Genomic DNA, 12301 nt, shown 5'->3' on the forward strand with positions numbered 1-12301 from the left:
AGTCTTTTCAAGCTGATACGGCGGACATGCCCCGTTTATCACGGGAGTGGTATAAGCAATCTTCATCTGAACGCAACTCAGGAACGCGTAATTGGTACGTTTCTAAACAACGGAAGGCTTTCATTAGTGGATCGGGAAGTCCAGAGCAGCCAGCGTGCCTGTGTGCTATACTTATCCCCTGGTGGCACGTCGTGTCAACAGTGGGGGAGGAGGGGGGCACGAGATGCTGCGACAGATCCCTGGAAGTATAGCTTGCCAAGAGAAGCTACACTTACAGCTGTGGACATACCAGGAGGAAGACTCACACACACACAAACTTTGCCTGGAGACGCAGGGGAATGAGATGCTCATGAAACATGCATGGTGTGAACTCGGTCCCAGCTGGGCCCTGCTCAGGCCCCGGGCTCCAACAGACCCCTCCAAGTGACAACGAGGGTCTGATAATAGAGCTGCAAACAGAACTCTGACCAATCTATGACTCTCTCTAATGCAAATATCAAATGTCTTTGTAATGTAACACCAACCAAAGTAACTGAGAGCAGCTGACAGTTCAAAAAGCCAACAACATATAAAACAAAGACACAAAGAAAAGTTGGGGTCCCATGACTGTTTCTGCTCCTCCACTTGCTCCACCCTTGTGTGGAGTTTACTGCTGTAGAAGCAGCCACCTGTAATCTACACCGCTCCACCTCCAGCACCCGCCTGTTTACCGTCTGCTCCTTTCATCCGTGCAGGCCGAGCTGAAAATGGGATTTCTTACAGGGGAAACGAGGTCTTTCTGTTTCCTGGACAAAGTGCCAGTGCTGAGCTTTTCAAAGTGATTTGTGTTTGCGAGGTGTGGCGTCAGTGCTCCTGAGTAATAACAGACAGGAAATGCTACGCATGTATGTGGAAACCCCACAATAACAGCACAGTACCTGCACAGAGTCTGTAGTCTCCAGCAGGGACACTTCCTCCTTGGGGCATCATACTCTTCATCCTGAAGGCTTCCTCGGGGTGGTTGAAGCGAAAGAAGGCTGATTGGCCAAAACACAGCATACAGCCTGGAACAGAAGCACATACATTTCATTTTCACCTGTGCTTAGTCATCGCAGGTGCCTGTAACGCAGATGGAAGCTGTTTATGGTGGATGGGCAAGTTTTAAACTACCAGCTGCCAATAAAAAGATTTCATGGTGTGGTGAGCTTGATCTACAAACAGGAGAAATGTGTAAAAGTACTACTTCTGTCATAAACCTCTGAAAAACAAACAAGAGACAAAGAGAAACCCAGCAAGTCACAGGTCTGCCACAACTATGTACAGTTTTTTAGAGTCTATACCACTCTATAGCTTAGCTTAGCTTATGCTAAGCTAAGCTATGCTAAGCTAGGCTAAAATGGTCAGATTCATTACGTAACATAAGAACCAATCCATTACAAACAAATAATAGCAACATTTTACCGATGTACTCGGATTATTTCAGCACAAAGCTCAGAACATAACTGACAAAATGAAACGTGACAACGAGCTGCACACATGTGTTATATTTAATGAATATATGAAAGTTTTTAATCTGAAAATCTTTCATGATCTAAATTTAAAAAGTAAACACAACATTTTCCTCAAATGTATTTATTTTGACATGTAGTGAAGTACAGGAACAAAGTAGTAACAGTAACTATATCCGTGTGTGTACTTGAGTAAATATACTGTTACTTTCCACCACAGCCCGACTCATTCCTAATATTTCACACACAGACGTGAGCAGCATCGTAACGCTCACAGAGACTGGAGACACAAACTATCCTTGAGAAGCTGCTGATGTGTCTCTTAGCAGCACAGAGCGCACACGACCGTCCGAATCACCAACACAGACGTAAGTAAGGTGAACACGAGGCGTCTGAGTCGTTCTGACAGCATCAGGAACGAGCTCACAGACGCTGTGCTGACTCAACCATCATCCACACAGGGCAGAGGGCACACCGTCCTCTGTCGCGGTGCACACTGACCACTGATGACACTTAAACCTGACAAAGCTGGATGAGAAAGACTGCAGCAACTGTAGAAGACAAAGTACAGGAAAGATCTGAGACGTGTCCAAGTTCAGGAGACACATCTGTACAAACTCTCAGGACGGTTTCTCTGCTTTCTGGGAAGCGGGAAGCTACATCGGAACTACAAAGATTAAAAATATATCTCAATAGTCCCCAACTTCAAAACGGCTGACTTCTTCTCACATCGGTTTACACAGCAGAACAATCTGATCTGCCTCTCCCTGACATCCTGTTTCTGCAGGAGCTACGTCCAATTAAAGAGATAAGATGATAAAATGCCATTTCAGCAGATCCACGATAAACAAAGTCTGGTCAGAATAATTCTATAAAGAAAACTTCACAAAATTCACATCCATCGCCCTGAGCAGCTATATTCTACAAAACAGCTGCAACACGCTACAAGCTAACGGGCTGGTCATGAAATGTATGAATCACAGTACAGTCCAATAAATGAGCTTTAGACACAGCGGTACCTCTGTGTCCTGGTGAGAGCTCAGTGTTGCTCTCAGACTTACTGGAGTTAGTTGAACCTGCTGCAGGTTCTGGCTGGGTCCCCGTCCAGCCTTTTAAAGGACGTCCCTCACCAAATGGACTCTCCTCCAGGAGATGCTTGTTGCACAAGTTAATGTGTGAAATGCTAGAAAAAACTGAACAAAGACCAGTCCTGCTGAAATCTGCTGCTCAAGACACGAAAAGGTGCCCGTCTAATGCATTTACACAGATTTCCATTGTCAAAGTAGAAATGTGCATTAGTGGTTGTTTGACTATGTCCACCTTGGAAACTCAGAGCAGTCCTGTGTTTGGGTCAATGTGTCATAGTGTGATGCAGGTGAGCCTCATAACGAGCGTTTCACTCAGATGGAACCAAAGCCACACACTCAGCTCTGTGTGGTGACATCAATCACATCCACCTACCATCTGGTTCAAACATCACAGCACATCATTCACAGAGCTCATTCAGCTCCTTCATGTGCCATGAACCTGATAACAGATCAGCAATCGCACATTTATGACTTTCTCATTGTGTCCTGCTGACATCACGAGGGAAAGGTCTTCCAGGCCAGCCGGAGATAAGATCCCTGCCTGTTGTCGTGAGGCCTGAGGTAAAGACAGGAAACGCTGCTGTGATGGACGACAGAGCCAGATTGGCCTTTTATTATGGAGAGACACACACGCTGACAGCCTGGGGAAAAACACCTGATTACATCATGAGCTGTGGGTGAGGACTGATGGAAAACAGGTGTAGACTGCTGCTAACATGAGCTTAGCACAGAGGGGTCAATGCCACTGCAAAAAACAAAACCTGTGCAGAACGGTCCGTGGACTGGTTCTTACACAGCACGCTTCTACAACTGAGCACTGTCTATGCAAGTGCTTCTATCTAACACTCATACACTGATGAACGCATGGCGGAGCATCTTGGGGTTAGCATCTTGTCCAAGGATATTTGGCATGTAGACTAGAGCAGACCGGGATCGAACCACCAACCTTCTGATTAGTAGGTGACCTGTGCTACAGATACAGCCTTAGAATACATTCCTCTTTTCCCCATTCATTTGCATGTCATAGGCTGGTAATAACTATTAAACTCGAACATGGCAGAAGCAGTGGTGTGGTGACTTTACCCACTGCCTCTGTTTGCTTTCAAGTCAACATTCATGTTTTACATGAAATAATACTGTGAAGTCAGAAGCAGCCACATTTGAATGGCAAGGTGGCGTGCTAAGCTAGCAGCTAACACAGCAAGCTTTGTTAGCTGCTGCTTATGGACTAGGGGTGGGTTTTAATAATCGATTCATCGATTAAAATCTATTCTGGCTTGGATAACGTGAAATCGATTCATTAAAATCCTGAATCGATTTTTTAATATAAATTTATTTTGCCCGAAACGCCAGAATCTCAGGTGAAACCTCACAAACTTTCAACAACCACCAAACAGCTAAGACAGTAAATGAGAGCAGGTACACGGATTCTGCACAAGGATGTAAACACACAGCGCGGACCCGCGGATCAGAATCAGTGAGATGTCGCCTTTCTCACCCGACGGGCGCTGCAGCTTTAAGCGTCTGCGCGCGTTCCCGCGGACGGCAATCACTTTCTAGCACAACAACTGCACGGACACGGTCGGGGCTGAAAGCCGACAGCTCGCTGATTCTGATGTTTCATGGTCCGCGCTTTGTGTTCACGCCCTTTGCGCTGATTCTAAAGCTGTTAGTTTGATCTCTCTCCAAACAATATTGACCGAACCAGCAGCAAAAGAAGATCCAAACTACGCTTCACATAAACATCGTCACGAATTCACTCTGACTTTTACTGTTTTGCTTCCACCACGATAAAATCACACTTCATGCACAGCTCTCTCTCTCTCTCTCTCTCTCTGTACTGTTTTCTGCATTATTCGCTTGCTTGTTCCGCACAACTCTACCGTTGTTTACAGCGCTGTCCGCCGCTGTTTTTTTCCTTTTACATACTTCCGAAAAGAAAACCTAATTTCTGCCGTTCAATACTGAACAAATTTAAACTTTTTAAAATTATGCAAAATGCAAAAGCTTAGCTGTGTCTCTAACAAAACCGCTGTAACGTCAGAGGTAACGTTCATATGTTGATTAATGGTTTTCTTTCGTTTTTGATGTACTGCAGATACATGTTTTTATAAAATCCCAGGCCAGGAAAACCACCTTCATGTTTTTCTGTTTTATCTTCAGCTACTTTGACACAAAGGCATCTGCTGTGACCTCACACCTTTGATAAAGTCTTGCGTGTGTCAGCTTCCTTTTTATAGATACAAAAACATGTAAATGTACTGATCTGAATTATAATATTTCTGACTGTCAAAATTTCCCAGATTCAAATCGAATTTAATCGAATCGAATTGAATCGAATCGTGGATCGAATCGATTCGGGACCTTGTGAATCGGAAACGAATCGATTCTAGAAATCAGTGACGATACCCAGCCCTATTATGGACCAGCCTCTAGTGGCCATTAAAGGAACTGCAGGAGGTTGCTGTTTGGGCAGAAGATCCATCTTTAACTAGTGCAGCATGAATAATACCAGTTATACTTTGACTAATTGTCTACAGACTAAATTTCAATGTAAAAACATAGAAAGCATCGTCCCTGTAATAAAAATAATTCCTGTACTGTAAAATAACGTGTTGATGCTAAACACTGCTAATAATGATATTTATATGAGTGCAATAAAATGCCTGCATTAGCAGCTGATTCACATTAGTATTTATTTTCCACCACCCGTCTCGGTTTCCACCAGTGTTACAACACCGTCCTCTGCATAGTTTTGGTATTTTCCACAGTTCAGTATTTGCAGGATAATGAGCGCACCCTCAGTCTAGTCACGAATGACAAAGCACAAGAACTCGCTGAAAAGGACGTTTAAAAGCAGCCGTCGGGACGCTGCTGGTGCGGCCTGCAGAGCCACGCCGGCTGAGCCTCCATGCCTTCACGTGCTCCACAACTTCAGCGCTTATCCGACTTTTCCGCCTCCCTGCTGTGTCCTCTGGATTCTGTCCACTTTCCCTGACTCACACCCCTTCCTCTGACTTGCACTAACATGATCTCTCTGGTGAACATCAACTTAGGCATTTAGGAAGATACTGGTTATAACAATGTAGCTTGAAGAGGCATGTATCTGACACTGTGGTGACACAGTCATGGCTCACTCTGAGCCTACAGGGTTTGGTGATGCCTCCGCGGCACGCAGCCTCGTTTTCACGCAGCAGTTCTGTGTTGGAGCGATTGGAACAACAGTGATGACTGAGGCTAACAGCTAGCTGCAATAACAACATTTCTTTAACGTACTTACTGCTTATACAGTCCTGCTATTAGAATTTAATCAGTATTAAATATCTGCTAGTGTGCTGTACTTTGGTGGTTAGCTATTGGACATGGAAAATATCTAAGCTAGAAAAAATCTGGTATTAGCATGTTCCCAGCCTTGGCTATGCTAATTAGCAAATGCTAAATCAACACTAAGTGAAATCAACAGGGCACCAGTTTCAGCTTTATTCAGTTTCAATGTGCTGATTTATCTTTATAAATAAATATTGAAGTGTTTCACCTTTATGTCAGATGTGAATAAACTAATAGCAGAAGACTCGACGGCTGTCACAGCCCTCTGTTGTCTCTGTTTGTCCTCCCGCCACATCTTGCTGGTTTGGCCACTTTGGAAAAATAAGTGGATGGTTTGATAACATATCTTTAGTGTAGTATGTTTACCGTCATCATGAGGCTTTTATTACTCACTGTGTTTCATGGGCAAACATCTGTGGCTAAATGGAATGTGGCCGCATTAGTGATTACAGTGTGTCTTTGTGAGATACGCAACAGACTCGAGTTTATGGATGTCTGAGTTCATGCTGGATGATTCACATTAGCAGCCACTGCTTTGTTGTTCTTGGCCTTAATGCAATAGTTATACTGCAGTTTGTGCTGTCAGCCAGCTGCATTAGTTGTGCAGTTTATAAGGATGATTCTCGCTTTAGGGTGTAAGCTCCTCGCCTGCTGCTTCTGTACGTCTGACAGTGTGAGATTTACTCTGACTTTGTGTTTTTAATAGCACAGCTTTCATTTAACTGTCACTCAAACAGCTTATTTAACTGTGTTAAGACTCAAATTTGATAAACTGTGCAGCCGTTAATGACAAGGTGTTTTAGCATCTTAGCTAGCTCAGCACACAGCAGACAACAATACCCTGATTATCTGATTCCAGTTTGAATGCTCTTTTCCCAAAAGACAAATCACTACGATTGTAATCAAATGTTTTAACCACTGAGATTTTTATCTATCAAATAAGCAAAAATATCAGTAACATGTATGGTGACATAATTTCACTGACTCAAACATAAGTGAAGCTGTTGTGTTAATGGGCGTCGTCATGCCACAAAGGCCCGTTTTAAACAGGAAAACTGATATTAAACTTCTTTACTGTGAAGTTGACATTAGGAAAGCAGATGTGCAGAGTGTGATCTTTTATGGCTGTCAGGGTTTGGTGTTTGTAATCAGGTATAACAGTTGATCCATGAAACATGGCGCCACTGTTACTCTGAACTCCAAAAACCACATTCCTGCTCAAAGCGAGCCTCACTGCCCATCAGGAGACTTTCACCTCAGCATGTTTTGGAAAATTATTTCACTGGATTTGAATTTTAATGGTCACCAGTTCATGTCCAGAATAAGTTCTGGTAAAGGCTGCAGTTGTACTTCTAGCACCATCTTTGACCTCCACACATCCACGCCTAGCTCAGGCTGAGAGGAAGCCAACTTTACAGGATGTAAAGCACAGCTCACTGCTTTGACACCCGGGCGGGCTGCACACATGCCTGTGAGGTTAGACGGCTAACTGCCACAGACTGTGAATAAATCACACGGGTGTGGGGCTGTCCCGTGGATATGTGGACACGCAGGACACAGTGATGGACACAGTGACACAGAGGCTGCTGGAGGGTGATGGACAAGAGGACATGTTTGTCCTCCTCAGTCTCTCAGCACTAACCTCTGCTGGCACTGACTGTGTGTGTGTGTGTGCGTGTGTGCGTGTGTGTGAGGCCACCAAGGATCAGCACATGATGAATCAGCACAACAGAGAGAACACATAGTTTATAGATGAGTGTTCAGAAACAGTAGCAGGCTTGTCCCACTCACACTGTGGGAGTGGGCTGGAGTGCTGAATGCACTGGAAGCTCTGACTGTCTGCAGGATAAGAAACATGAGGAATCGTCCATCACAGGAGTGGCTAATAATCGACCTGTGAAACTTTCACATTCACCCAGTGATTCCCAGTTTAGGCACATCTATGGTTTTCTTTATTGTTCTTCATTTATACTGGTTTACACTGTTGGATGCTCATATTAGACTCATGTAAATAATCCTCCTCACTTCAGATAGTGTCTGTCTCCTGAATCCAAACTGGAAGCTGGTTCCACAGAAGAGGGGCCTGAAAACTGAAGGCTCTGCCTCCCATTAAATACTCACCATGTAAGCTTTACTGGGCTGGTGTGGTACTGTTAGGTCGAGTGGGGCCTGATAACTCAACACTCGGTGTGTAAGGAGCAGGATTTTGGTTTCTGGATTTAACAGGGAAGTGAAGCCAGTATAGGACAGACGTGCTCGCTCTGTCTGGTCCCGGTCAGTGACGTCTCCATCGCCTGTTCCCCCCCCACCCTCCACCTCATGATGCTTAATCGATGTAATCAACTTTAATTTGATGCAGTGTGAAAAAAATGCACAGAAATAAATTATTTTTCAAGAATAATTAAATAGATTCAACATCTTTCTTCAACAGAACTGCAGACTGCACAGATGGTACCTTCCCAAAGGAAAAAGTAGTATAGCTTACTAGGGTATATAGACTTAACAGTTACTATATACAGTAATGGACTTCTATACATTTTAAATGAGAATAAGAAAAAAGTACCGTATTTTCACGACCATAGGAGGCACCGTACTAAAAGGCGCAGTCTCAGTTATGTGTGCCATTACTGTATTTAACACACACATAAGGCGCACCTGATTATAGGGCACGGGTTTTATATACAATCTATGCCCACACTTCCCCCTTTAACGTTCTCATGGTGTCCTCTGCTACGTCCGCCTTACAACAACAACACACACAAGCATACAAGTGTGCGTATTTAAAAATAAAGCGGGAGCAAAACTGAGTTTGGTACTCACATTTTTATTACCGGTAATCGTCATCAATCAAACCCATCGTCCTCATCCTCTGTGTCTGAATTGAACAGCTGTGCTAAATCTCCACCAAACATGCCAGGTTCACTTTCTTCACTGTCAGAGTCACTTTCCGTGCCGTGCGGCTCCTCGGAAATGATGCCGGCTTTTGCGAAAGCTCGAACAACAGTGCCAGCAGACATGTTAGCCCAAGCGTCTACAATCCATTCGCAAATTGTGGCGTAACTCGCCCGGCGCTGCCTTCCACTCTTGGTGAAACTGTGGTCTCCATCGGTCATCCATCGCTCCCACGCCGCTCGTAGCCTTACTTTGAACGGGCGGTTCACACCGATGTCCAGCGGTTGGAGTTCCTTTGTCAGGCCTCCCGGAATGACAGCAAGCTCACAGTTCATTTGCTTCACTTGTTTTTTCACATCAGCTGTGAGATGGGCACGCATAGAGTCACAGATCAACAGTGATGGTGATGCGTGGAAAAAACCACCTGGTCTCCTTACATACACCTCCCTCAGCCACTCTTTCATCATTTCCTCATCCATCCAGCCCTTTTCATTTGCCTTAATGATGACTGCTGCTGCAAAGTCTTTCTCTTAAAATCACCATAGGCGGCAGTTTCTGTCCATTAGCATGGCAGCCAAGCACAACAGTAAAAGAAGACTTTTCGTGCCCTGTTGTGCGTATTGCTACCGTGCTGGTCCCCTTCTTCTCCACAGTGTGACTCACCGGGATGTCAAAAGTGAGCGGCACCTCGTCCATGTTAGTGACGTGGCTGGGCTGGATGTGTTTGTCGGCGATGTGTTTGCTGCAGTAGGAGCGGAAGATGGCCAGCTTGTCATTATAATCCGCTGGAAGTTGCTGCGCTATCGTAGTCCTGGTCCGGATGGAAAAATGGCACCGTTTCATAAAACAAAAGCACCAAGACGGGCCTCCTTTGAAATGTTCAATTTTCATTTCTTCTGCTAGCGTTACTGCTTTTAGCCGAATGGTGACCGTCAAAACGCTTCTCCTACTGGTTCTTTGCTCGATGATCCACCGCTCGAGTCTTTCCTCCAACTCGGGCCACCTCGCCTGATGTCCGCGGAAACTCAGCTGCGTCTTCTTGACCTGTCGGAGCTCGTTTTCCAGCTTCCTCCACTTGCAAACCATGGATTCATTACTCTTAAATTCTCTCGCGGCTGCTCGATTTCCATGTTCCTCCGCGTAGCTGATGGCCTTCAGTTTAAACTGTGCTTCATAAGCGTGTCTCTTTGCCATTTTCAGGGTTGTTAAAACAACGATGTTCTGCATAACGCACATACCCGTTCTTTTATATACAATCAACGCCCACACTTCCCCCTTTAGCGTTCTCATGGTGTTCTCTACCATGTCCGCCTTACAACACACAGGGCGCACTGCACTATAGGGCGCGCCACACTTTTTGAATAAAATCTAAGACTTTTATGTGCGCCTTATGGTCGTGAAAATACGGTATGTCTTTGTGCCCCCTTTTCCCTGTTCATGCCCTATCGGCCCCCCTGGCTAAACTTTGCTAGATCCGCCCCTGCACAGTTACCAGCCGTCAGCGGCGTAGAAAAGGATCCTGGTGTAGAAAGTAATATTAAATACATTCTAACAACAGCTTATCAAGCTTAAACGTGCTGCTGTTGTTCAGCCGCTGGTTTCCTCTTTCTGGTGCAAAGTGGGCCAAAAACAAAGAAGAGGGACGGACTCGCGACAGAAAAGCCGATCAGCTGATCGTTAAGCAGTTTCATGAAGTAGCAGCAGGAGAGGGAGGGAGAGAGGCAGTCGCTCCATATGTCGGTTGTTAAGCTTAACATGGGAACGCTTTACAAACATTCAGAGATGAACTTACACACTTGCTTTACTTCTCTCTGGGATAACTTCCTCGGAGATGAAATGCTGGTTTGGTAGCGAGGCTACAAATACACACAGCCGCTCTATCACATGACGCATACTGCTGCAATGTGCTACGGTTATGAGCTGAGTTACGCCGTGTCACTAGTTTTGTGAGGTGCTTTTGTGATATTTAATGGATCAGATTACATTTTTTATTTCTCTCCGATATCCGATCCAGTAATTTCGGTCAGTATCGGACCGATACCGATACGTAATATCGGATCGGTCCATCTCTAGTTACAACACCATGCAGCTTCTCATCAGAGGGATCCTCCCACTGCGAGGAACGTCAGATGGTCCTCCGCCAAACAGGTACAGATTTATGATCCAGGGATACGAGAAGCATTTACCCGGGTCAGGTTTACACAGATGCTCTAAACGGGCCGTGGATCCCACTCAGTGCAGAGGAGCTGGGGCGAGTCAGGGCGATAAATCAGGCTCCATATGGAGCAGCCACACAGTGACACTGACAAAGTGCTGCGCTTCATTGGGCAGCTACAGGAACCAATGGTAATTTAGGCTCATTCCAAAGCCAATTAAAAGGAACAACAAACGTTCCTCAGGGAGACGTCGAACTTTACATCAGCAGAAAGAGCGAGCAGGACACAAGCTTATCTCTACTGTCTGCTCGCAAACGCCAGCCTCCACCCAAACACTGAGGCTTCCCATCTTATCTCCACCGCTAACAGACAAGCCTTTCTCATACTGAGCACAGCACAGGGTGGGACGATTAATGAGGCCACAGAGAGGCCGAACCCTGACCACGCAGAGGAATTAACCACTCCTAAAACCACAGAGTCCTTTATTTAGACGAGAAGGGCTCTGAGGGAAAGACTTCAGGATGGGTCTCCTTCTGACAGCAGCATAACAGGCTTCATCTTCAGTCCATACAGGAAGCGTTAGCCATGAATTATGCTAATGACTAGGGATGGGTACCGGTGTCCGGTGCCAAACGATAGTAACCAGACCGAAAAGCAGCGCACATTTCGGTGCTTTTTTTCGGTGCTTTTATTTTCCTGACCAATTCTAGCCAATCATTTTACGTTTCCGAGGATAGTAGGCGGGGCCAGGTACTTACGTTCTTTTAGAGCAGAGCTACAGATTAAAAATGCCCAAGGCAAAGCGGTCAAAAGTCTGGCTGTACTTCACAGCAAAAGATGCAAACTCAGCAGCCTGCAACAAGTGCTTTAAGCTGATACTGTGATACTGTCAAAGGAGGTAACACCTCGAATCTGATGAAACACCTGGCGACGCATAGCGTTTTTAGCATAGAAATGCCCCGTGTTTGATAGTTTGCTGCGAGACCTCACACCGAGCACATCTACTGCGGGTGTGGTGCCTGTTATCGGACCCGGAGTTAGCAACATCCCCCAAGAACCCGAAGAGTAGAGTCCTGGCCCCTAGCCCTGTCAGCGTAGCAGAAATGATGAGGATGATGATGGCAGCAGCAGCCGTTCTCCTCTGCGTGAGTAGCTTCATGTTGTTCGTGTGTAATTTACGTTGAGTAGGCTAACCACATTATTACATTAATGCATGTAAGGTGAACTAGCAAACACCGTCGTAGTTACATGCGGCTGTCTTCTTGTTTGATGGCAGATACTCCCTTCACCCTGGCCAAAAAGGCTAAAATGACCAAAGAAAAAGTGGGAAACAGTTAAACATGAGAGGTTT

At 45.3% G+C, this 12301-nt stretch overlaps 1 protein-coding gene across 14 annotated transcripts in view; it reads right to left on the reverse strand.

The window, feature by feature from the left end:
- phldb1b (pleckstrin homology-like domain, family B, member 1b) overlaps positions 1 to 12301 on the reverse strand; it is a 131935-nt gene that overhangs the window by 60396 nt on the left and 59238 nt on the right. For all 14 annotated transcript variants that reach the window (XM_039622756.1, XM_039622759.1, XM_039622758.1 and 11 more), the window contains one exon: positions 918 to 1043. In XM_039622756.1, the coding sequence (XP_039478690.1) occupies positions 918 to 1043 (126 nt within the window). The remainder of the gene's footprint in view (positions 1 to 917; positions 1044 to 12301) is intronic.

The sequence above is a fragment of the Oreochromis aureus genome, linkage group 14 (assembly GCF_013358895.1).
Source record: "Oreochromis aureus strain Israel breed Guangdong linkage group 14, ZZ_aureus, whole genome shotgun sequence".
In the NCBI taxonomy this organism is placed as follows: Eukaryota; Metazoa; Chordata; class Actinopteri; order Cichliformes; family Cichlidae; genus Oreochromis; species Oreochromis aureus.